The following is a 27,012-nucleotide window of genomic DNA, read 5'->3' on the forward strand; positions in this document are numbered from 1 at the left end:
CAAAATATTCGTTTGGAGTTTTTACGATGGATGGAGTATAGTCCTCTTTTACAGGAAAATCCTCGCTTCTAAAGTTTCCATGCTTCTACTGGAGAGTCTGGAAATGTATGAGGGGTAAATCATCTTCTGAATCTGAAGAGCTATCAGCTTCATTTGGTGCTACAATTGGGATCTTTTCGTGAATTTCAAACTCATCTTTTTCATCCTTGAAATCCGACCCAACTTCGTCTAGAAGTTGGAACAATGCCTCCTCGTCATCCCTTAGATGGTCCAAATCAATAATTTCCTTACTTCTTCCTGTAACAAAGAATTAATTGTATCCAACTTAATTAAAACCAAACCACGTTAACTCCCGTGGCTCACAATTGTGATATACATAACAAAACCATTCTTGGAATCAACAATTTTAAAGATATTTTCAATCTCTAAAAACAATACACTTAATTGAAGTTTATTATACCTATTTAATATTAAGCACTTCTTTTTTCCCCTAAATTCTATAAATAAATAATAACTTACCTGTACGAGCCATTGTTGAAAATAATCTGAAACTTTCCAGGTTATGACAAGAATGCACTCCCGGCAAAATAAACGATTTGCGCGTATAAAATGCGCTATTCACAATCATGTCGCACGGTTCTCCACCCAGATTAACATTTTTTGATCCGTATAACACTAGTAAATAAGGAAGTCACAATTGTGACATCGGGTAGCGTAAGGGCTATGAGGCATTGCTAAAAATATTTAAGATCTATAGAGCATTAGCTACGTTTACAACGTGTGTACCAAATATTTAATACTTGGATCAAATGATGTCATGAGGACTATTTTTTCGGCAGCCCATTAAAATTTGGTGCCCGAATTATATGCGTCCCAAACAGGGTAGGATTAAATTAATTTTTTTTCGGTGTTACACAACACTTAGGACCTATTTTGAGATTTAATTTGTGTTCATATTTATGATTTATAATATTCTCCTTTAATAACCTTTATACAAGAATTGTAGAATAATTTTTTTTTATATTAATGCTATCTTAAAAAACTCCTCAAAGTTTTTTTTATTATATTATTCATAATATCGAGAATCCACTGCTTGTTTTTAGTATTGTTGACAGTTTGGATTTGAGCGATGCACAGCAAATTAAGCCGCAGAAGGTGCGGATTAAGCTTAGGAAGAATGAGAGGTTTAGCGTTGATTTTCAGTACAGACAGAGCGCAAATTATCCAATAGGTATGATTTATAACCAAGTTTTTTTTGCAAGCAATTCTCTGTATTGTATGTTATGCCAGTCTAGCAAGACAAGCTACCTCCGTTCACCCTTCGGGCATTTGAATTCATTCCATGATAAGTATTTTTTTATATATTCCAGGAATTTGAACATTATTTTTATGTTGTGCAACGTGAACTATCATAAAAACATGCATGCAGATATATTTGAAACCTGGTTTGAGAAGACATTAATTGCAAATTTAAAGGAAAACAGTGCGATTGTTTTGGATAATGCGTCATACCATTGAAGGCTTTTTGAAAAAATCCCAAACACCTCTTCACATAAATTGGAAATTGAGACATTTTTTATTAAAACATGATCTCTATTTTCAGGATTATTGGAATTTTTTTATAAATTTATTTAAATTGAGAGCACGCAATTGCCTGTATTGAAATATATGTAAAGAAACATTGAAATAACCAAAACCAAGATCACACTATATTAACATATGATCTAGATACCATGATAGATCTATTAATGCTGCGCTATTTGGCGTTATACATGTATAATCTATATTCTAAATCGAAGATCAAAAAGCTGTAAAGTATTCTCATTTATTTAATCTATTTCCAGATCTTTACTATCTAATGGACCTGTCGAACTCCATGAAACCCTCGAAAAATACCCTCTCGCAGCTCGGCTCAGAGTTAGCAAACAAAATGAGAGAGAAAACGAAAAATTTCACGATGGGCTTCGGTACTTTTGTGGATAAAGTCACCTTACCGTTTGTTAATACTTTTGATGGGGCGTAAGTTATATAGAAATAAATTAGTGAGTGTGGTTTTTTTTAAATAAATTTTGTCTTATTACAGGCTAGAGGCGCCTTGCCAGGGCTGCGCCCCCCCGTTTAGTTTCCACAACGATTTGCCCCTCACTAATGACGATAACGTTTTTACAAGGAAAGTGGACGAGGCCGTCATGTCTGGAAACCTGGATACGCCCGAGGGCGGGCTGGATGCCATAATGCAAGCGATCGCTTGTAAGGATGAGATCGGGTAAGAAGTGGATTTTGCAGAATTTTTTCATATTATTCAGACATTGAACATAATTGTTTAGGCATTTATTAAATTATGTTTTGATTTTATTTCAGGCATTCGTCCTCGCTATGTATTCCAAGGATTCAAAAAATTGTTCATGATTTCCAGTGAATTTTTATATATTTCAGGTATAAAAATATTTTCCAGACCTTTGGAGTCTTCGAGGCCGTTTTTTCTTAGATATGAAGACTTCCTCAGAAAATTCAACGGGGTTATTATGAGAAAATGTTCATAATTTTATTTTTCTAAAAACTATAGGTTGGAAAAAGAATTATTAAAACAGAAGTTATTTGGAATGTTGATGTAACAGAAAAATAATTTTAAAATCCAACAGTTTTCCAGAAAATTGGAAAAAACCTCTTAACACTTTTTTTTTATTTTCTCGAAAATAATTGAGAATATGGAAAGTTTTCTTTTAGTATTTTATTCCTGGACAAAAATAGAAATGCACAAAAAATACCTGTTACTATCACTTATGCTTACATGGCGTTGTGATGAAGTCAAATTGAAATTAAAATATATAATTTTTATTAAAAATTAACCAAAATGCAAGATTTACGTAACTGAACATTTAACATATGTGGGTTACTTTACAGTATTTTTAATGACATGAAATTTCTCAAAAAAATATTCCTGTTATATATGTTAACAAATATCATAAGATACGATTTATTTTTAAATTATAATAAGTGTTTTAACCTTCTTAACGCCTGCAGCTTACAATACTTTAATTCAAAATATCTGCTGTAAAGAGATACTTAGGTGCTTAAGCATGTTATCGGAAGAAAATGTTTAATTTCTATTTAAAAAAAGTAATTCTAAAAGGAAATATGAACCAATATTTAAGCTTTCCTTATTTTTCAATATTAATAAAAACAGTTTTTATTTCTTTTAAGCAGTTAAAACCTAATTTTTAGAGCGAGCCATTTCTTATTCCTTTCAAGTCATTTTTGTAAGCTTTTATAGGCAGTAAAGGTTCGATTTCCAAGGTAATTTAAAGTCAATTCTTATTCCTTCTAGACTTTTAAAGTCATTATTCTAAAACTGTAAGATGTTTCCTTTCAGCCAAATTTGAGGTCATTTTTCCAATTTTTTTAGACGTAATTTCTTAAATATTCTAGATTTTTTTCAGGAGTTTTTTAATTATTTTTTTAAACTTCTTTATGCATTTTGTGTTCAGGCATTTGACGTCTCCCTATATTTCTCTGACATCTTTTATATATTCCAGATTATTTTTCAGAATGTATTCCAAACTTTCTTTATTGTTTGTTTTTATCTTTGAGGCATTTAGCGTAATTTTTTGTATCTTCCAATGATTCGAAATAATTTTTTATATTTCTCAGGCAATTTATGTAATTATTTAGGTATGTCTTCTAGGCATTGAAAATGATTTTTTTATTTTATTCCAGACATAGTCATTAGCCAGAGATATTCATATTTTGTAGGCATTCCTGACCTATAGGAGTCCAATAGGAAAGAAGCGAATTCGTTTTCTAATCCCTGGATCTTCTTAGTTATGTTGGTTTCCGCGATGATGATTTTCCAAAAATGTTGATAACTGCAACTACTGCGTTTTATGCTTTTTTTCCACAGTAATGCATGTTCGATTTACCAAATTAACCCTAAAAATGAAAACTACTTACGATCCTTATTGAGGGTTATATATCCTGAGAGTTATATGTCCCCATTGAGGTTATATAACTTCATGTGTGTGTATGTCATTAATTTTTCTTTATTTTTTTTATGTTTTTACATTCCTATTCTATTATAGGTACTTTTAATTTTGGCTCATAAATATTTAAAATGTGTTGCAACAGGAATGTAAATGATTGTTTAAGGTCTTTAAAAGGGTTGTCTCACTTATACTACAGTTTACTGATGGTACAGGCAAACGGTTGTTTTAATTAAGAGACACTCCTATTTGTCATAATAAAATAATTGAACACAAAATTGTAACTGTAAATAAAATCTTTTTGTATTAAATTGTATTATTGTCGAATCGCTTTAGCAAATAATACTGTTTGCGAAAATTGTACAATCGAACGGGAAAGAACGTTTTTCTCTTCCAGGTGTTGGAAATAATTTTTCATTTGATTCCAGGTATGTAACGGCTTTCGATGCAATTTCGCATCTTCCAAGAAGCATTTGAGGTAATTGTTTAGATCTTCCAAGGATTTGAAATATTTTTTTATATTTTTCAGGTGTTTTATATCTTCCAGGCATTTGACATAGTTTGTTATATATTCCAGATTTTTTTTGAGGAATTTTTACAGGCTTTCGCTATTATCTTTATATCTTCAAGGCATTTTATGTCTTCCAGACTTTGGAAATAATTTTTCATTTATTCTAGGTATTCATCATAGTTTTTTATATTCTGCAAGGATTTGAATTAATAATCAAGCATTTGGTGTAGTTTTTTATGTTTCCCTTACGTTTGAACTAATTTTTCATGTTCTTCAGGCATAGAAATAATTCTTTTATATTCTTCAGGCAATGTATGTTTTCCAGGCCTTGAAAATAATATTTTATTTAATTCCAGGCATTTGATGTAATTTTTTATTTATGTGTAAGACGTTAAGGTTCGTCTGAACTTAAGAGTAGAAATGAAACACTATTAGTTTAGTATTGTGTGATTTGACCAATCCTTAAGTAATCTCCATGCTTTATCTTCATAACAAGATCTTATGTGAACAAAAAACTCCGTTTGTTGATTCATTGTCCTTATATTATTCTTTTTGTAACATGTTAGGGTTCGTCAGAATTTAAGATAACAAACGGAATTTTTTGTTCACATAAGATCTCGTTATGGAGATTATTCAAGGATTGGTCGAATCACACAGCACTAAACATTGAACATTCAACGTTGTTTCTTATACTTTTCAGATTTTTTTCAGGTTTTCCCTTTTTTTGAATATCTTCAACGCATTTGACCGTCCAAGGATTTGAAATATTTTTTTATTATTTTATCTGTATTCTTCCAGGCATTATAAATACATTTTAATCTTATCTCAACGATTTGGCTTAATATCAATTTTTTATTTATTTATTGTGTTTACAGGATTATTAATAATTTTCAAATGCCTCGAATAAAATGAAAGATGCTTGAAAGGTACAAAATTGACCCGAAAACCCCGGAAAGACCTGAATTCCAGTACTTGGAAGACATAAAAGCAAAAGCCTAAAAAAAATGGTGGATTATTCTCATGCAATTTGAAGCACTAAAATATCATTCAAAAAATAGTAATTTTGCTTTGTAAAATGTATGGAATTTCCACGATGTAAATACACTAAACCTTTCCAAATAAAGCACCCATCTGACTACCAAAAGAATATCAAAAATTATCCTGTCTAATTTAAAAATTATTTCATGGGATGGTGTATCATGTTTCAAAAAAAATCTATAGATAGTTTCTGATAACAAGGAAGCACTCAGTGCTCTAGACATTTTTGACTACTAATTAAACGTAATTTTTTTCTATTTAGTTGGAGATCGAACGCACGACATCTTCTAGTAATGTCCACGGATGCGGTATCCCATATCGCGGGTGACGGTAAACTCGGCGGTGTAATCGAACCCAATGACATGAAATGCCATTTAACTAACAACATTTACACTGAAGGTACGTAATGTTAAATCGTACTAAACTTACTTATTATATCCTCTTAATTCAGGTTTAAAGTTTGACTATCCCTCGGTATCTCAAATCAATTATATGTCGAAAAAGAAGGACATCTACATCATTTTCGCGATAGTGGAACGACCGGAAAAAAAAGGACTTTTCGAACATTACGAGGCGATGTCCACGATGATCGCTAATTCGTACGCGAGAAAACTGAAAAAGAATTCCCACGATGTGGTCGATGTCATTTCGACCATTTATGATGTAAGTAGAACGGTCATTATTTGACAGTTTTGGTTTCGGGTGTCAAAGAAGGAATTTTCTAGGTCAGATGTAATTTTTAATGTTTTAGAGTTAAAATAGGGTTTTTGCGTTTTTTTTTTGATGGGACAATTTCCTTGAAAAAGAGGTAGCACAGAGTTCTGGAAAATATGAAGAATTAATTGCAGTTGACATTTATGTTGATAATAGATTAATATATTATATTCCTCACACTCAAATAAGTACCGGGCATTTGAAATAATATTTTATGTCTTTTAACCATTAGAAATAATTTTTTTATGTCTGATGTAATCGTGTTCATTTTATTCCAGGCATGGTTTTCGAAGTAAACTAATGAATTTTTCTATAATATATTCAAGGGATTTCAAATAATTTTTTATGTTTTCCAGACTTTTGGATCAATTTATAATTTTTGTTGATTTGTTTCTAGACTTTAAACAGTTTCGAGTTTTTGACGTTGTCAATAAAAGGGTGTTCCTGAATTACGTTACAATATTAACGTGCTAATCAGTGACAAAATTTGTTTATTACAGGCACTCCTGGAATAAAAATTCGAATAACAATTTCTTGACTTGTAGTGAATGTATCTTTATTTATAGTGAATGTATTGTTATTTTTTTAAAAAGTCTAAAAGTGTCTTTAGAGTAGTCTATAAAACAATTGCTGCAAAATATTAACTATTACAACCCAAGTTATTGTCGTGCCAATAAGAGACAAGTTATTTTGTGTCTTACAGGCACTCCTGGAATAAAAATACCAATTTCTTGACTTTTAATGAATAGATCTTAGTCATTTCTTTTAGGAAGACTAAAAAGGTCTTTGAAGTAGTTGATAAATCAATAAGTAGAAAATTTTGACCATTAGAACTTAAGATATTGCGTGCCAATAAGAGACAAGTTATTTTGTTTCTTACAGGCACTTTTGGAATAAAAATGCCAATTTCTTAACTTATAATGAATAGTTGAAGAAGTAGTCCATACTTGCAGTGAAGTTAATAAGTCAAAGTGTAACTAAAATTGTTTCTGTAATAATTATCCTAGTTTTGTAATTATGTGATTTTAATGTTTGTATAGACCCTTCTCATGCATCTTAATATGTCCTTTTATTTATTGTTGACATTTTAACTTTTGACCTTGCCAGTGGCACGATAGCTGTTATATGTTGTGACGAAAACCCTCATTGCTCATTGTATATCCCTGAAGATGGACATCTTATATGTCCGAAACATTTAGGATAGATGATTTATAAATAAATTTAGTGGAGGATGATAGAAATAATTTTAGTTACCCTTTTATAATGAATAGATCTTAGTCATTTCTTTTGGGAACACTAAAATAGTCTTTGGAGTAGTTGATAAATCAATAACTACAAAATTTTGACTATTAGAACTTAAGATATTGATGCGCCAATAAGAGACAAGTTAATTTGTGTTTTACAGGCACTTTTGGAATAAAAATGTCAATTTCTTGACTTTTAATGAATAGATCTTAATCATTTCTTTTGAGAAGACTAAAAAAGTCTTTGGAGTAATTTACAAATTAATAACTACAAAATTTTGACGATTACAACTTAAGATATTGACGTGCCAATAAGAGACAAGTTATTTTATTACTTACAGGCACTTTTGGAATAAAAATGCCAATTTCTTGACTTTTAATGAATGGATCTTAGTAATTTCTTTTGAGAAGACTAAAAAGGTCTTTGAAGTAGTTTACAAATAATAACTACAAAGTTTTGACTATTAGAACTTAAGATATTGACGTGCCAATAAGAGACAAGTAATTTTGTGTCTTACAGGCACTCTTGGAATAAAAATGCCAATTTATCGACTTTTAATGAATGGATCTTAGCCATTTCTTTTAATAAGACTAAAAAAAATCTTTGGAGTAGTTGATAATTCAATAACTACAAAATTTTGTCCATTAGAACTTAAGATCTTGACGTGCCAATAAGAGACAAGTAATTTTGTTTCTTACAGGCACTCCTGGCATAAAAAATCAAGTTTCTTGACTTGTAGTGAATGTATTTTAGTTATTTTTTTAAAAAAGTCTTAAAGTATCTTATTTTTGGTTTTTAAAGACGTAAAATGTCTTTCAGATGTCGATAATAATTTTTCTCGAACATTTAAAATGATTTTTAAATTTGTGCCAGGTAATTAATCTATTTTTTCCTCATATACCAGAGATATAAAATATTTCATATTTTTTAGACTTAATTCATTATTTTTATTTATTCCAGGAATTTGAAATAATTTTTTATAGTTTTTGGGTTGTTGGAGACATTTTTGATACCTTTCAAATATTGTGAAAGTGATTAAATGGATTTTTTTTTCCACTATTTAGCTATAAATACAGTAATATTAATTAAAAAAAGACAATAAAACAATTTATTTCTTGTTATATGAGTTTATTTGAAGAAAATGTTGCTGCTTTGCCTAAAATCCTTCTTTTCCTTCTCTTCTCTTGCTTTTGACATTCTGAACATAAATAGATATTTTTAAATCGGTTTTAGAGCATCACCAGTTCAGTGACCATAACCTCAGATACGGACGAGGACGTGAGCGTCATGATAAACTCAACATGTAAAGACTTCAGCAGATCCACTTGCACCCAAATCAAACCGGGACAAACAATAAAATTTTCCGCCATTATCGAGCCTCAAAGTTGCACCAAAGACGGTAAAAATCATTCGATATCGCCCTCAATACTCCGATTTCCATGAATGAGAACACCGTTTCAGGTCCGAACAAGAAAACGATAACGATTAAACCGGAGGGTCTGGCGGACAGTTTAACCGTAGAACTGGAGGTTTTATGTGACTGCAATTGTGACCAAAAAGAACCGGAACCCAGTGAGAATTGCAAACATGGCGCGTTACAGTGCGGAATTTGTCAATGCGAACCGAATAGTTACGGGGAATTTTGTCAGTGTACGGGCAATTCGACTTCGCAAATGGATGACGATCCCGCTCCGTGTACACCTGCAGGAGCAGTGGAATGTTCTGGTAAGTTAAAAGTGGGTTTTTGCCCAATGCAAATCAAAGGAGAAAGCAACTGATTGTCATTAGAGTTTTCTTCCTTTCATTTTTTAATTTCGTATGTGCTGAAAGTCCTATGGTTGGTAAGAAATTGGGTCAGATGATACGATGTTTTTTCCCATTTTCTTTTACACCACTGATTTTAAATGATTTTTTCACTTTTGCTTGGGACTTTCCGACTTCTATTTATGTATAGTGTTTTCTTTCTTATATCTGTTTTTTTCTTAAGTGTAGTGTTTGTAAAGTTTTTAGAGACTTCAGTTATATATTTAAAAAAATATACATGTTTACAAAAAAATTTGTAATTTTTTGCTGAAAAATTTCGAAGAACATTAAATTTATGAATAGGTCTTTGAACTTAATCTACCTGATTTATTCAGCTCAGACTTTGAATAATTACAATTCTCAAAGATTTTACCTTTGAAACAGCTTCAATTTCAAAATTTGGACTTATTTGGCTAATCAAGTTAAATTATGGCCTGTTGGCATTTGTAAAAGAAATAAAACAGGTTTTTTATTTAGAAATTACGGTTTTTGTAGGTTAGATTAAATGACAATTTGTCAAGCCAACACCAGCTATTTTCAATTACAAAAATCCCAATTATTTCCCATTTCCCAATCTGAAGAATTCCCATCCCATTTTCCGTTCCATATCCCAATAGAACCTCGACAACGGGTGTGCTTCAGAGCGTAAACCCGCAGGTCACAAGTTCAAATCCCATTAAATATCAACCATTTTTATTAAATATTTTCAACGTAATAGGGCACGGCAAATGTAAATGCGGCGAGTGTCATTGCGAACCGCAATTTTCCGGGCAATTTTGCGAGTGCGACAGCGACAGCTGTAGCAAGACCTGCCTGGAACACGGAACCTGCGATTGCGGCGTGTGTAAATGCAAAAGCGGTAAGTATTTTATCAAAGGCAATTCATTGATTATCGCTGATTGAATTATCGCATTTTGGACAGGTTGGACCGGTCCTGATTGCACTTGTCCGACGGACCAATCCACTTGCTACGCCCCTGGTTCCAAAGAACTTTGCTCTGGCCACGGCAAGTGCGAATGCGGAGATTGCACCTGCGAACCCGACGAAAAGTATCAGTATTCCGGGAAGTTTTGTAATGATTGTCTTGGATGTTCCAGGTAAGTGATTTTCATGATCAGATAAAGGACAGACCAACTGCAAAAGTCATATTCGATCTCTTTTTGAGGATATACACTGAAGCCATTTTTGGTGACCTTTCGAAAACCATTAATAATATCCTTCTTTATGATTTTATGGGCTATATAAATAAGGTGGTGCCGTTTGCATCAATCAGAATCAATCTATTGACAAGCATCTCCATTAGCTCATAAATTTCTTCTTTCCAGTTGTGACGAGTTAAAAGATTGCGTAGAGTGCCAAGTGTACAAGTCAGGAAAGTTGGAAAAACTCGAGGATTGTGAATCGAACTGTACCGCTTTTAACACGAGCACGGTGCCGAAACTACCCGAGACCGTCCCCGAGGACTTTATCAGGTGCCAAAATCAAAAGGTGCCCCATAAGCCCAATTGTCTCTTTGATTTTGATTACGTTTACTCAGACGACAGGAAAAATGTCATTATTGTGGCCGCAGAGAATATGGATTGTTTTGAACCGCAACCATTATACAGTGAGTAACCTTTTTAGGGCCCATTTATACCTCTTATATGAATATTCAGACAGGAAGTGCTAATTATTTATTAATTGTTGTTGTTGTGTTTTAGTTGTCATAGCAGAGGTGATCGGCTCGATTTTACTAATCGGAATCCTCACATTGATCATATGGAAAATTGTGACGACCGTGCACGATAAGAGAGAGTACGCGCGATTTTTAAACGAGAAGAATAACACGAGATGGAACGCTAATGAGAATCCCCTGTACAAACCAGGAACGAGCCACTTTCGCAATCCGGTCTATAACAGGGTGAGCCAGAGGATTTCGATGGCTTTGGCGAAGAAGAAACCGGAACAAAGTATCGAATAATATGGCTTTGGAACAATTAAAGACGTTTAGTTAGTCGGAATGTTGTAGGAAGAACTGTTGTTGTAACCTGTGATAATAAATACATTTTTAAAATTATCGAGTCTTTATTTTCCAAGAACAAGATTCTGAGCGTAGGCCTACAGGTCACGCCTTCGAAAGTCATTAATAATAATAATATCGTTTATTTCCTCAATACCAAGCACCACTGAAAAAAAGTCATATTCACAGTTTAAATAAGAAAAAGTACAATCTTACATCAATATAAAAACAGGCTCATTTAATTTTTCTGTGATTAAGATATAATTATAGCATTGATTCTACTGTGTCAAAAAAAAGAGTAACCAAAGTAAAAGATCTTAGGATTATGTTGAATAGCAAATTATTTGATCTACATATTGAAAGATCTATACAAAGCATATAAAAGTTTAGGTGTTACATATAGATTTAGTGGTGATTTTTCATGTTCTGTATTTAACGTCTTGTTTTGTTCAATGGTATGATTCGGTTCGGAGTATGATTGCCCTGTTTGATTTTCCTGTTATAAACCTTACATTAATGCCATTGAAAGAGTACCAGGATCGATTTAATAACTTTTTTTTTAACTTACAGTTCCTAAAATTAGTAGACTTTAAATAAATTTTAACTATATTATCAATGGACACTGTTTTTTTTTAGAAATGTTGATATTACTATTTATTGAGTAAGCTTAAATTTCGTACAAATAAAGGTAATAAGCATTTATATTTTGCTACTCAAATGATTTATTTTTATTTCGTAATTGTATACAAATTACATTCAAATCTTGAGACAGGTTTACCACTAACCAAAACTCATTATTTTACTCTCGACACGTATTTCGCATAACGATGTTATCGTCTTCGGGAGAAGATTAAAACTGAACCAACCCATACCATTTCAACTATACGACTACTTTGTAATTGAATAATTTAAAATTAGGTTTCTTCTTTTGTAAATTGGTTAATACCTTTAATATAACAAATAAATATTCCACAAATTTAAAGTAATGATTTATGACCTTTAGACTCTTGAATACAGAACACTCCAAGAAGAAGCAATTGAAAAGCTGATTGCACTCCATCCACCGAACAGAGAACCGAATATACAGCATTTCATTATAAGATCAGATGCCTTTCTGCAGTCTACCAATATAATACGGGAGATAAGTGAAGCATTTAGGTTTTTTGGAGATGTCACTTGTATATGCCTAGGTGCAACAAAGTCATTGCAATACCAACCACTCCCAAGGATTGGTACGTTACTACAAGATTGGCTTATTACCAGAAAATTTCAATCCAATATCATTTGCCTGAGATCTGAAATAGTAGAGAAGTGCATGGCCACAAGAATCGTTGAATTTAGTTTGGGTTTAGGCATACTGTCCAGGACATCCTAGATTTTTTTGTCATCATTTCATAAATATCGGTACAATCAATGTGATCTGATCAAGGCCTTTGACTGTGTCAATTATAGTATCCTTGTTCAAAAAGTTAAATAATGTTACGGATTTCCCATGGGTGCAATAAATAAAAACACACTTGAATACTAAACACTAAGCTTTTATTCACTACTTCCCTTACAATCACTTACTATTTCTAATCACTTATTGATTATTTAACGTACTGAGATCACAATTCAAAGCGTACTCAAATAAACAGAAGTACATATATATAAACGAATATAAATCGATTGGAAAAATCCGACTAGGAATAGGTCATAATAAGGCAACTTTTTAATAATATAACTTCAAGCAGAACAGTCCTAAAGGAGAAACTCTTAGAATATTCACTCTCTTTGCTAATCTTCACACACCAATGACACCACAAAGTACCATTTTTTGTAGAAGATTCAGAACAGTACAGGATATAAACCTAATCCTTCACTTGGCCACATTCACATAATGGAACAGGTCATATCGTCGGTCCCAAGGCAAAACCATGAATGTGCAAAATTGGCAATTTTTACCTATCTACATTTTCAAGCACCTCTAAACCAATTCTTGACAATGCCAAACCAACGAATCTGCAAGCATCATGGTTTTCGTGGGGGTAGCTGAACAGCCTTTGACGTATCTTAGTTTGTATTCGACTGTCGCAATGCGCGTATCGTGAATGTGACACTTTCGTGGTTTTGGCCTTGCATTAAGAGTTTCAAGTCAGTGAATGTGGTACATTCGTTGTTTTGACATTGTAAGTGTATGGTATACTTTGTAACATTCGTGTATAGATTTTGAGTAGTAAAAAATCAATTATAAAATGATAAACGTGACATCTAGAGCACAAAAAATAATGGATAGCGTTAGGTCTAAACATGAAAGAGATATGCAATGTATGGACCCAAATGGAACTAAGATAATAATAATTATGGTTGACTTTGCATCAAAATAGAAAATATAATTTTATTTATTTTTCTTAGGTGGCCTGACATGCAGGAGACATTAAAATTTATGACACTCTCCTACCAATACCGAATAATATAACAGGTAGAGATAATATTTTTTGATATTAGTGAATTATTTTGAAAGCCAAGATATTGTTTTAGATTCAATTTCTGGCACCGATGCTCCAGAAGACATACTACTACTGACTGAAATTCAAAATGTTTCAACTACCAAATCAATACTTGCTAGCAATGAAAATCATACAATCAATAATACAGCAGGTAGTTTTTTTATTATTGTTTTAGGTGCATTTTTTTGACCAAGTTAATTTTATTATCTTAGATGCATTTCCAGAAGATGAAAAAGAAACACTATCTCATGTTAAAGAACAAAATGTTGTAATAACTGAATTTGATAATGATTGTGGCAACGGAGCATCGTCGTCAGATAATTATAATCCTGAAAATGAATCTGATAGTACAAGCAGTTCTTCTAGTTGCTCCACTTGCTCTACATCCTCAAGCTCTTCCAGTTTTTCTAAGGACACAAGCGAAGAAACAAGTACGTTAAAAAAAATATTTAAAAATACAAATACTCATTGCTTTTTATTTCAGAAAAACTTCCACTAAAGAGGAAGAAGAAAAACATTGGAACTTCATCAAAAAACAAAAAAGACTTAAAGGAGAGGCATACTTAAGTGTTAAAAATATGGAGAAACCAGCAAGGCCGTTGTGGTGGCAAAGCGAAACATAAATGCCTCGAATCTGTTTCAGAAGAGAATAGGTCAAACATTTATGGAGAATTTCGGCAACTCTCATCATTAGATGATCAGCGGAATTTCATTATTCATCATGTTGAACAAATACCAAAAAAAAGAAGCACCAGAAATCTAGAAACTTCCAGGAGGGTCAACACTTGTAATTATTTTCTTACCGTTGATGGAGAAAAAAATAAAGTGTGCCGCAAATTTTTCATATCTACACTTAATGTAACAGATTCATGCATAAGAATATCTTTACAAAAACGATCTTCTACTGGAACAATAGAAAAAGACCGCCGTGGCAAACATACTCCTGCTAATAAGTTACGTGATCACATTTTATCATTTCCTGCAGTTGAGTCCCACTACTGCAGGGCTTCAAGTAAAAAAAAATATTTGGACCCTACCCTAAACTTGTTCATAATGCACAATATGTACAAATCTCAATGCAAAGAAAAAAATATTCGCTCTGTTTCAATCGAAAGATACAGACGAGTTTTTAAAGAATATAACGTGGGTTTTTTCAAGCCAAAGAAGGACCAATGCAAGATATGTTTGGCACAGAAAAATATGACTGGAGAAGAAAAAGAAGCGCAAGAACAAACGTTTCAGCAACACTTGAGAAGAAAGGAATTGGCACGCAAGGCTCGCAGTGCTGATAAACTGGAAGCAATAAACAATTCTACTATATTAGCATTCAATTTTGACCTTGAAGCTGTACTCACAACTCCAAAAGGAACTGCAGGACAGATATTTTACTTGCGCAAGTTAGCTGTTTATAACTTTACAGTTTATAATACTTGAATCAAGATGGCATTTGCTATCTATGGGATGAAACCCAGGGTAAAAGGGGTTCAAATGAAATCGCTTCTTGTATCTATGAATACGTATTATCTAATCCAGAAGTAACAGAAGTTAGAATGATGTCAGATGGCTGTGGTGGCCAGCAAAAGAATTCAAATTTTGCTGTTATGTGTATGCAGCGAGAAATGGAATGCGATTCCATACATTCCAAAATTGAGCAAAAAGCTAAGCATGTTCCTGTATACATTCCTGAAGGTTGGGCGCAAGTAATACGAGATGCTCGTATGAAACCACGCCCATTTGAAGTGAGGAGCAGAAGCTTTAATGATGTTTATGATTTTAAAGAATTTGCAGCGCAAAAATGTGAGATGAACAAAATACTATGGCGTAAGGTCTGCTGGATTCGTTATGTTAAATCGGACATGACGAAGGTGTTTTACAAATTGGATTTTGAACAAAAATTTCATGACATAAACTGCATGAAAAAATTTCTTTAGGTAAAAAATCATATGAATGTGAGTTACCCATTGCGAAGCCCAAATATTAGGATTTACAAAAAATGTGTTCTGATTTAACAATCCCAAAAGTTCATCACAGTTTTTACAAGTCGCTAAAAATTAATAATAATATTAGGGATAGATTACCAGAACCAGATGGCAGTAAAAATACTGACTCAGATAAAAATTAAACGATTTCACTTTATACTCAAGCATATGAATTTAGTTCCTTTTATATTTTCAGTATTTTTTGAGAAAACCTTTTTCGTTTTTATAGTTTATTTTGCCTTATAACGATTTAGAAGTTTAAGTAGTTCTGTTTTCTTAGATTTATAGATCCTGAGTTTATTCTAGTTTCCCAATGAAAATACACATGTTTATTGATATTTTAAATCAATAAAAATATTGAAAATCATTGTCTTTAGATTACTGTAAGTGATTTGAAAGAAAATTTTGGAATCCCAAATCCACGAATGTGACGTTTTGGAAGGCGGGGGCTAATAAACAGAAAAAATAATAAGCAAGTCATAAACTGTCAAAGTAGATCCTATGTCTCCCAAGAAATGAAATTATTCCAACAAAAATCGGAATTTTCACAAGAGTATCAAAACCTTCAAACCCAAATATCTCCAAATCACTATTTTTCACATTCATGGTTTTGGCATTGGGCCGACGATATATTAATTCTTTTATAGTAAATGGTAAGAAAATAAGTAATTTATTCGGGATATTAAGTCTATATAGCAAATATTACCTACCTAAAGCATCAGCACATTCATTAACTAACAAGCTAGGGTATCCAGGAATCCATGCTATTTTATAATTTGAAGTTCGATGTCTTATTGGCTCGTATCAGTATTATCTTGATACGACTTTACTGCATAATTAGGGGAGGATAGTACACTCTATCCAGAATCATAGCTTTGTCTTTGGATTTCTGTTGGAAACTTAATGTTTACCAAATATCAATGTTATATTTAGACAGTAAAATAAAACTAAAATTAATTTTTATATTCTTTATTATTGTATGTTGGCAACATATAAAAATGACGTCTATATGTACAGGTACTCTAAATTGTAATAAAAGTATCTTAAAATAGTAACAAGCCGATGAAACATGGTCGCTCTTCACAATTTATTAATTTTTTTTACCTAAAATAACCCTAAGCTAGAAAAACAATTTCGACGAAATTCGTTCGTTATCAATCAATTTAAGAGGACATCGTTATGATAATATAGTAAATATTTAACACCGAATTGGCCCACTACTTGACCTACATACGTCAGTTTTTGTTTAATATTAATAATAATATGCTCGTTAAATCAATAATAAACACCATCGCGTAAAACAACACAACCACTCTCCTTTTGATACGTGTCAAAAAAGGCATAGAATATCACAAAAAACAACTTTTTTTCCTCCGTTTACAGTTGTCGTATTTTTTTTTCAACTTTCGCCACGCTCATTCATAGTTTTACGGTTAAATTTCTTGATAGTCTAGGTCGAGGAGATTAAAGTAAGCGGTTCACTACCTGCAAATTTCGGTTATTTTTTCAAAAATAAATTCAAATTTTGATCAATAGTAAAATAGAGTTTTAGTATTTCAGATCCAAAAAAAAAACCTAATATCCCAAATACTGTATTTGTTGGGTAAGTAGAGTGTAAATGTTCATTAGACCAACACTTTAGGTATTTGTGCAACTCTAAATTCTTCTAAAATAGCTGAATCTACATTGAGCCAATTTAATAATAATTTTAGAGTTTTTGAAACATTTGGAATAAAACGGATTTTCCGAAATCCACAGAACTCTCTAGAGAAATTATTTTTTTGTTCAGTCAACCTAGGACCTTTGTGTGGCTCTTAATTTCTTTAAAATATCTCAACTTAGAACGAGATAACTCACAAATTATTAAAGAGTTAATTTATAGAATCATTCCAAGCATTTGGGTCAAATATATTCCTCTATAAGCCGCAGAAGCCTCCAGGAATTATATTGGATAGTTTTGAGATTATCCGAAAACGACCTGGAACCATAATTAACTATATATCAAACACTGAATGGTTGATACAAACACTGATAATGTTCTAAAGTATTTCAGGATTTGAATAACTCAGATTGCGTGTATTGTAGTTCATACTAGACAAAAAATTTAATTAAAGAGCTTCAGATTGATGAATTCTCTGGTAACATTGTTAATGTGCAAATCATATTATACCCTAAAATAGAAGCACAAGACCGTTTTTTTTTAAACTCTATTTTACTTAAAAATGATTAGTACAAAACCCCAAACCCTAGATATTACAAACTATTTAAGAACGAACACGAGTTAGTCAACGAGAACTAATAAAGTCTAAATTAAATAAAAGCAACAAAACCGTACATACTTTATTTGCTAAACATGCTTCGAAACATCGTCTCAAACCAATTTGTGCTTACGTGGGTCGACTGTTCAACTTCTCTATAAGATCCACCCTCAAACCTGATAAAAAGGGAATAAATAAACAACTAATGCGTTACTAACTACAAGAGAAAAAAATGGCAATTCAACCGCTGTACTTTACCCTCGGACATATGCTACTCATCGAATAATATGATGTATAAAAAATTAACTCTATTTTATAAATATGTTTACTCTAATAAATATGCAGTACAGTCCTTATTTTTTATCTAAATAACTTCATTTTTAAACCCAAACCGACGAGATCTTTAGCACAGAACGAAAACAAAAAACCTACTTACGCAACCAGTCCAAGAGCCGGCTGAAAAATTAGAAAGATATTCTTAATGGATCTTACGCATTAGAAAATATAGTACTCGATGTGACAAATAAGGAGCCACCAATAAGTATTTTAAAAAAATGCTGTATTTTCAAGCAAATTAGACTTTGAATCTTTGGTGTGAACTCAGCCTACGGGTCTCTGTTATTTAAATAATCGCCAGGAATTAAATATAATTGGCTTCAAAAATACAAGAAAATGTTTAGAACATATCATTGATGCAATAAAGCAAAATATGGACCCATTTACGGAAGCTATTGATCCCCTGAACTTATTTAAGTCACAATAAAGAGAGCTGGCTCTGATGAAACATCATCCGTTACTTCTAAATAGTTTTAAATTCTAATAAAAACAGAACGTGACATCTTCTATAAATTTCTGTTTATAACCTTAGAAAGAAAGCAGTTGGCTTAACTAGATATTAATAATTTCTTTCAGACATTTGACGTATTTGAAGAAGAAGAAAAAGAGAAGAAATATTGTGCTCAAGTCCCTGCAAGATATCGTGGTCGTACAAGCAAATCCCTTTAAGTCCACTTTTTGACGAACTTGAGTTTTTCGTACCACTAAGTCCGCGCGATGATTTCTCATCAAGTCAACAATCATTTAAGTCCCTTTTTCCCATACTTTAAAAGATATAGGCCACATGTATTTGCCTAAGTTTAAAATATTTTAATTTTGAACAAAAAAAATCAGTTATGTGCACTTAAGCGATTTTTATTAGGAGCATGAGACAAGTTTAAACAGGAAAAAACCTGTAAGTCCTTTTAAATAAATATTTGCGCGTACTTGTGTTATTTTATTTGCCGGCAGTTTACATTATTTTGTTGTTTGTGGCGGTTGGTCAGTATGTCTTCCAGAGGGAAAAAACTTGTGTTTATGGCGTGTAATAATACACTAAACCAGAGAAGTAGCAGTGATGAAAACTCTATTAGTTATAATAGAATAATAGGCTCTAACGTGTCCAGGTTTTATGAAAGGGTTGGGGAACAGCGCGATGCTACACCGAAAGGTAAGTAGGTAGAACTTCTTAAATTTTGGATATTTAGAGTTAAAATGCATTTTACAGCTACAGCAAATTATTATCTGTTTCATTTTTATTAGATTTTTATTCGCTAGTTTTAAACTGTGTAGGGACTTCAGTTTTTTTCTAAATTTTAGATAAAAATATAGAAATTGAAAGAGGGTCTGAGGTGGGAAATTTAAATGTATCAGAACCGTCTGTTGATCACGTGTCTCAGCATTCCTTCAATGAAGACGATTTAGCCTTAATTAAAGATAGTGATGACTCGATCCTAGATCCAGACTTTAATGAAACAGATGATTCAAATGACGGTAAGATTTTTAGTTGTCACAGAAAAATTAGAAAATGCCTTAATTGCCTTACTTCTATTTTTTTGTAGAGCTTGGAAATGACACACAGCTTAAAAGATGGAAAGAAAGTCAACCTAAAAAGTGGAAAAGAGCTGTGGCGAAAAAAAGAAGAAGCGAGGGACTTGATTATGTGACTAACAACAAACAACGGCCAGCCAAGAAACCTCAAGCCATTAACTGTAAAAAGTGTCGTTTTAAATGTCAGACAAAATTTTTAGAAGAGGAAAGGCAACTTTATTCTTGCAAATGTCACAAGCTCTTCTCCAGAGAGAAGAAGGCCGAGAAATGGAAATAAGGCTCCTAGAAGTAATTCTAAACAGTACTATTTAACAAAAGATAAAAACAAACTAAGAGTTTGTCAGGAATTTTTTTTGAAAACTTTTAATATAAGTGCTGATGTTGTAAAAAATGCATTTTGTTGTAAAGGCTCTTCTGGCGTCTATGTCGGTGAAGACAGACGTGGCAAATCGGTACCCAAGAACAAAACCAGGCCAGAACTTCTTGCCGATGTAGAAAGGCACATTCAAAGTTTTCCGACCGTAGCATCCCATTATTCCCGAAAGTCAACTAAAAAGTAATACTTGGACAGCAAATTATCAATAGCTAAGATGTACAACCTTTATGAGGAAAAATGTAAAACAGAAAAAAAAAGAAGCTGTATCGTTTATAACGTATAAAAGGTATTTTGGTTCCAAATTTAATTTATCCTTTTTTCACCCTAAAAAAAGACCTTTGTCAAACTTGTGAAAAACATAAGACAGGTGATGAGAGTCAGACCGATATTGAAAAATTTGAAAGACATGAAAGTCGTAAAAGGGATTGCTACTCTGCCAAAGAAAAGGACAAAATATGCGCTCTTAACGACCCGACATTTATTTCAGCAACTTTTGATTTGCAGTCAGTCCTTCAAATACCCTGCTCCGACGTAAGCCCCATGTACTACTCAAGAAAACTATGTGTTTTCAACCTTACTATTTATAACTCGGCCCCTCCAAATGATGCCAACTGTTATTGCTGGACTGAGATTAACGGAAAACGAGGAAGTTCAGAAATAGGCACTTGTTTGTTTGAATACTTAACACACCTGCCTCTGCATGTAAATCGGGTGTCACTCTGGTCCGATACATGTGGAGGACTGAACCGCAACCAACATGGTGCAGCTTTACTGTTTTATTTAGTGCAAGTTACGCACCTTCAAGTTATTCAACACAAATTTATTGAAAGTGGGCATTCCTACATGGAGGTGGACTCCATGCATAGCTCAATTGAACATGCAAAGAAATATGTACCAGTTTACACAATTCAAGATTGGCTTAATATTTTTAGACTCGCCAGATCAAACAGAAATAAAAACAAAAAAAGTCAACCATACAATGTCCAAGAATTAAAATTTAATGACTTCTATGATCTAAAGGCTTTGTCTGTAAAAATACTTCGAAATAAGAGTAAAGATACAGAAGGAAACACAGTCAATTGGTTACTAATCAAATCATTACGTCACTCAAAAGACAAGCCAGGCATAATTGAATTTAAATACATGCATTCTGACCCTTATAAGTATATTAATGTTTTTGGAAGGGGGAAAACCCCAACTTTTCCGAAGGTCTTAAAACCATTATACAGCAAGCAACTGCCAATCACTGAAAATAAGAAAGAGGATCTTCTAAAACTGTGCCATAACAATATAATTCCGGCCGAATTCCATGGATGGTACAATTCTTTGCCAATATCCACAAATGTTGAACAAACACCAGAACACTTGGTCGAATCAGACAGTAGTGATGATGACGATGATTTACCATTAATCACTTATGTCCAACAAAATAAATAAATTTATCAGAAAAAAAATTGTAAGTCCAACCTGTATGTAAAAAATGTAAAATAAAAAAAAAACTTAGATGATATAGGTGTTTTACTGATAAATTATCATTATAATAAATTATCATTAAAAAAAGCTAACAAATCATGTCTACAGCTTTAAAATATCACATATTCAAAAACAACTTTTACAGGCAAATTAAAATCTTTTTTTCCATTTTTCTCACAATTCACTTTTATGGACTGATACGGTTTTGCTTGTACGCCCACGATATCAGTAATTTCTTCTAGGCATTTGACGTCTTTAAAAAGAAGTACAAAGAGAAGAAGAAGAAAAGAAATGTTTGGTAGAACTGCGAGTAAATTTGTTGGCAGGATAATATACTAATTTCTGCACTGGTGCTCTGTGTTGATCAATCGTGTACGATTAAATTATGATCGTACACGAATCCTTTTGGCAAGTGACACTTCAATCATGATCGTCCTGAATAGAGTTAGTTAAGAGAATCTATGTTTATAGTTGTTACAATTAATAAAGTGAATGGCGTTTTTTATTTTACTTTATTTACATAAAGAATTTCATACGAGTCGCTGAACTTGCACTTGGTGTATATTTGAATCACAGATTTGATTAACATGATTTCGCACCAAAAATGCAGGCATTCAAACGCTAATTTACCTGAGATCAGACGAGTTTAAAAAAATTCTTATTCTTCTCGTCATATCGAGTACTATATTTTCAACTGCAATTCACTATAAGGAATAAATACCCTGCTAATTTAGCAGCCGACTCTTCGTCTCTACATTATCATCACAATCATAATCGGATCGAAACAAAAAAAAAAAAAACACTTACAAACTAGTGACTGGAAAACATAAAAACGAACGTCAAACTTAAAACCTACCGATCACTGTTCTCTGTCGCGGCCGTGGCTTCCTCCACGATCCCGCTATCTTCGGCGAAACATTTTTCACTAGACACACTAATTTCATTAAGGACACGCCCCGGGGGCGGTTTTCCCTCTAAGTCACTGCCGCCTTCACACGGCTCTGGCCTGTGGGGTTCTCCTGATAGGCTGTGCGTCTCTGTGCCGCTCCCACTTTCAGACAGGACACGCCCCCCACGGGGGGATTGGTCGACACCACGCCCCCCGGGTGCTTGTTCGGTTAAGTCCGACTGGGTTTCCTCCATCAGGGGATCGAAAACGGAAATGACCGATTGGCTGGTGGATAGGGCGGCGGCCTGGTAGGATTGCGAGAGGTCTTTGGGGTCGCGGGGCAACGGGGTGATCGGGGACACCTTGACCCTGAAGAATTTCGCTCCTTTAGGGACTTTGTAGCGATTCTCACTCTGAAATCAAGAGTAAAATTGGTGTACGGTTTTTAGTACTTATTTATACAAAAATGACAAATAAAAAAACATGCTTTATTATCATAAAATACCAAGTATTTCTGGATTTCACAACTGTCAAAATATTTATCGAGATATCGATTGCGTCTATTCGTCGTGAGACACCCTGTATAGTTGTTAGGGCTCGTATAGGTAGAAAAGTTTATAAAGAACCGGCTGCTCAGTATGCGCACAAACCCATTTTTCAAGACAAAATCGATAAAAAAATCCGGTGGTAGAGAGAAAAGACGACCGCAATATATTTTCTCTCGCTTCTTATTAAAGAAACCGCAAGAACAAAGCAGCCGCCGTACTTCGTTTCTTTGTACCTGCCGGGGATTTAAAGCCTATGACGTAACCTGAAGGCCTACTCAGTGTCGTCTCGTACAGAAAGTGAGTTAATCGTGTTATAAGGCATTTAAAATCTGTTGTGTGTTTTTTTTTTTAAAGTATAATAGTGAAATAGACTATAGTTTTTTAGTTAGACTATCCGATTTTTATTGTAAAAGGTAAGTAAAATTGGTTTAAATTATTCAATTGTCAAATAATTTAAAAAAATAAATGAAAATTAATTACTGTTAAAAATTATATTATTTAAAATATAGTTTGATTTTAAGTGACAAAATAATAGGTATTTTACTTGTAGGTATATGTGTACAGCCTAGAGTGTGCATGTGTATATTAATTTTTTTACTTTCTAATTTTTTTTTAGATGTCACCTAAGAAAGTAGGCAAACAGGGACAAATAATTCACAGCCAAGGGAAAGAGATTATTTCAGTTAATTCCAAATTTACTACCTAATTCCGTCCTAGTATTAGACAATGCAGCTTATCACAATGTGCCTGTAGTCAAGAATGTTACATCTGGAACTAAAAAGCAGGAAATAGTTGACTGGCTCAAGGAACGTAATTTTACATTTGAAGCAAAACTCCAACCAAGACAGAGTTATATGAAATAGTGTCTGAAAATAAAAAAAAGTATGTAACTGTACTATAAAAACCAAGTTGGACGACCTAATGGAAAAGCATGGACATATTGTGTTACGTTTGCCTCCATATACCACCCACAGCTTAATCCGATAGAAAAAATTTGGGCAACTGTTAAGAATTGGGTAGCAAACAGAAATTCCACCTTAGAACATTGAAAGGCTAGAATTAGTAAACAACAACTTTGTTTGAGTCCAACATGTGCACAGGGGCAAGAGGGGTGTTTTGTTTACAAACATATTTGCCGATTCTCTGTTGTCAAGTCGACGCAAATTTCCAACGGAGGAAATTTTTAGCTATATTTTAACAACCATTATAACGTTAATTTAACTTATTTGTGTTGTATTTTATAGGAAAATTTAAAATAAAAAGTATAAATACTACAATTAACCTATTTTAAGAATAAATATAATATCCTTAAGCCAAAAAAAAACAAAATTTTTAACATTATTATCCCTAAAACTGCTTCTAAAAAATTTGAAGCGACAACACCGAAGCTTAAGCGCCTGAGCCATACGCGTAGTGTCATCTGTCAAACAGCTTTTTGTTTATTTTCGGGATTCGTGTATTTTCTTTAATTTTCGGTTTCAAAAAGAAAAAGGCCACATTTTAGTGTTTTTTTAAATTACTAGGATGGGAAAAACTTGTGTCGTTTGTGCCGCATCATGATAAAAAGGTGATTCAAGCCGATCTTTTCACAAGTAAGTACCGATATATTCATAACATCACATCATGGGGTAACCACCATCATAAACGTAGAATAGGGGATCTTATAGATAAACCTAATAAAAACTTGAATGTGAAAGTGTGCGTAAAATATCAAAATATTTATATTTTTAAATCTAAATATATTTTTGAACATATTCATCTATCAATAGGCTATAAAAAATATAAAACTAGAATTTTGTCCCTGGTTTTATTACAGGATTTTATGTTTTTTTTTTGTTGTTTTGGCAGAAAGAAGGCATACCTAATACCCATGTACCTATCTATGTATAGTTATGTTTTTTTAATATAGACATTAGGTAGATAGATGAAATTATTAATTTTTTATTGCCTTTAAAGAATTTTGAAATTTATTTAGATATTGATATCTATGTATAAAGTTAATTTTGTCTTTCCCTAAAATTTGGTCGATAATTTCTTTTGTCTTATCACATTGCAACTTACAATAATATATATAGTAATTGGCACCACATATTAATTCATTACTGTAATTTTTTTTGCTTTTTGAATAAATATCAAATACTTATCATAGATTGCCTAATATATGCCCAAAGGGAACAATGGATTTCATTAATGGAAATCAACACAATTAAACAGAACATATTTGTTTGTTCAGATCACATCTTTAGAAGTGATTTCTTATATAAGGAAGATAATATTATCAGTAGCCAGACTTTATTAAAAAAATCAGCTCTACCTCAAAGGTAATTTTTTTTAAAATATATTTTTCTAGTATAAAAAAATTGTCAAAAAAAGGATTAGTGTTACTCATATAACCTTTATTTATACCTAATACTTATTAAATTAGGTATGTATGTAAAACTATTTTTTTACTAGGATTTCTGATGCACTGGTTAAAAATACAGCAGCCAATAATTCAGTTAATTTACCAAGTGATTTACCCTTCAAAGCTGCAGGGGTAGCTTTCCTGAAGAGTGCAAAAACTTCTTTAGCTTCCAAAATGGTATATAGTACAAACAGTGAAGCTGATATAGACGAGTATGAATAATTAAAATAGATTAATATTCTAGATACACCAAATTTTGTATAATTATAGATCTGATCATTCATCATCAACAATAACTGCATCTGAGATTAATAGTTCTACAGTAACCGTGGGGTGTAGGTCAACAATTACTATTTCTCATCCAAGCCGTTTTTGTTTAACTGCTACATATTCCCTGACTCTGCCAAGGAAAAGGTAAAAATACACTCAAAATAGACTACTAGTTTTATGCCATGTATCATCCTATTCTATATATATATATATCTTATTTAAAGGTGATATAGTATTTTATTGTGTTATATTTGTTTAATTAAATGCAATTAATCAAATATCTGATATTACAAAGATTCTTTATAATAACATACATTTTATTGATCAAATGGATTATTATAATACATTTTTTTTAATTTTTTCTTTTTAATTTTGGTAATACTATATTTTTATGTATATTATTCTAGGGTAAAATCAAAATGATATCCTGAGGACCTAAGCACTGATGATTCTACCGTTTCAAAAGCTAAATCACTTATTACCAAATTATGGAAAAAAAATAAAGAACAAAAAATTAATATTCGAAGATTGCAATAAACAAATTTGCCCCAAAGAAATTGAATAAGATGTCTCAAGTCATTATTAAAATACTTAGGAAATAATAACATGATTTTCGAAAAAGCCCAACATACTACATATTTTATTTGATTTGTAAAAGTACTTGTTTGTATATTACTACTAATAAACTAATCTAATCTATTGTACATAGTCTTTATTCTTAGGTAAGCTTTGTTTTTTAGTATAAATTAATATGATATAATATTTGGTATTAGGTATTATATAGGTCACCGTTAAATGTCTCAAAACCATTGTACAGGCTAAATACTCATAATAAAAATCTTATAACCTATAAGAAACCTGCAACTCCTTCACAATTTGAACATCCTTGTAGTTTTAACTCTTTCCGCTGAATCAATACCGTCCCTTTGAAAAAGTCAGCACCATAGAAGTATATATTATGTGATATAAAGTAAGTGATGTAAAACTGAGTTTTGTCCAATATAATAATAACAATAAAATTTTGCAAAATGTTAATAATTTGTGTCTTAAAACTTGATTTATTAAGAAATCTATAATATTAATAAAATATTTAATTTCCAGAAAAATGCTTTGACAAAAATGGTGCCTTTTATTAGGACCTTCCTCTAACGAAGGCCGTTAAAAAAACAC

The 27,012-nt window shown here is 32.3% G+C and overlaps 2 protein-coding genes across 10 annotated transcripts in view; one reads left to right on the forward strand and one right to left on the reverse strand.

The window, feature by feature from the left end:
- LOC126744143 (integrin beta-PS-like) overlaps positions 1-11,347 on the forward strand; it is a 32,616-nt gene extending 21,269 nt beyond the window's left edge. For 2 of the 3 annotated variants that reach the window (XM_050451498.1, XM_050451496.1), the window contains 10 exons: positions 1,845-2,019; positions 2,084-2,266; positions 5,792-5,928; positions 5,981-6,192; positions 8,722-8,887; positions 8,950-9,213; positions 10,010-10,150; positions 10,214-10,388; positions 10,617-10,897; positions 10,992-11,347. In XM_050451498.1, coding sequence (XP_050307455.1) covers positions 1,859-2,019; positions 2,084-2,266; positions 5,792-5,928; positions 5,981-6,192; positions 8,722-8,887; positions 8,950-9,213; positions 10,010-10,150; positions 10,214-10,388; positions 10,617-10,897; positions 10,992-11,251 — 1,980 coding nt within the window. In that variant the 5' untranslated portion in view covers positions 1,845-1,858 and the 3' untranslated portion in view covers positions 11,252-11,347. Of the gene's footprint in view, positions 1-1,155; positions 1,232-1,844; positions 2,020-2,083; positions 2,267-5,791; positions 5,929-5,980; positions 6,193-8,721; positions 8,888-8,949; positions 9,214-10,009; positions 10,151-10,213; positions 10,389-10,616; positions 10,898-10,991 lie in introns of all 3 variants that reach the window. The other variant, XM_050451497.1, reaches the window with a different exon arrangement.
- Positions 11,348-16,711: 5,364 nt separating this feature from the next.
- LOC126744142 (RB1-inducible coiled-coil protein 1) overlaps positions 16,712-27,012 on the reverse strand; it is a 55,362-nt gene continuing 45,061 nt past the window's right edge. For 5 of the 7 annotated variants that reach the window (XM_050451493.1, XM_050451489.1, XM_050451495.1 and 2 more), the window contains 2 exons: positions 22,588-23,033; positions 16,712-18,192 (listed from right to left, as the gene is read on the reverse strand). In XM_050451493.1, coding sequence (XP_050307450.1) covers positions 18,099-18,192; positions 22,588-23,033 — 540 coding nt within the window. In that variant the 3' untranslated portion in view covers positions 16,712-18,098. The remainder of the gene's footprint in view (positions 18,193-22,587; positions 23,034-27,012) is intronic. The other 2 variants (XM_050451494.1, XM_050451492.1) reach the window with 2 other exon arrangements.

This window comes from Anthonomus grandis, chromosome 13 (genome assembly GCF_022605725.1).
Source record: "Anthonomus grandis grandis chromosome 13, icAntGran1.3, whole genome shotgun sequence".
Taxonomy (NCBI): Eukaryota; Metazoa; Arthropoda; class Insecta; order Coleoptera; family Curculionidae; genus Anthonomus; species Anthonomus grandis.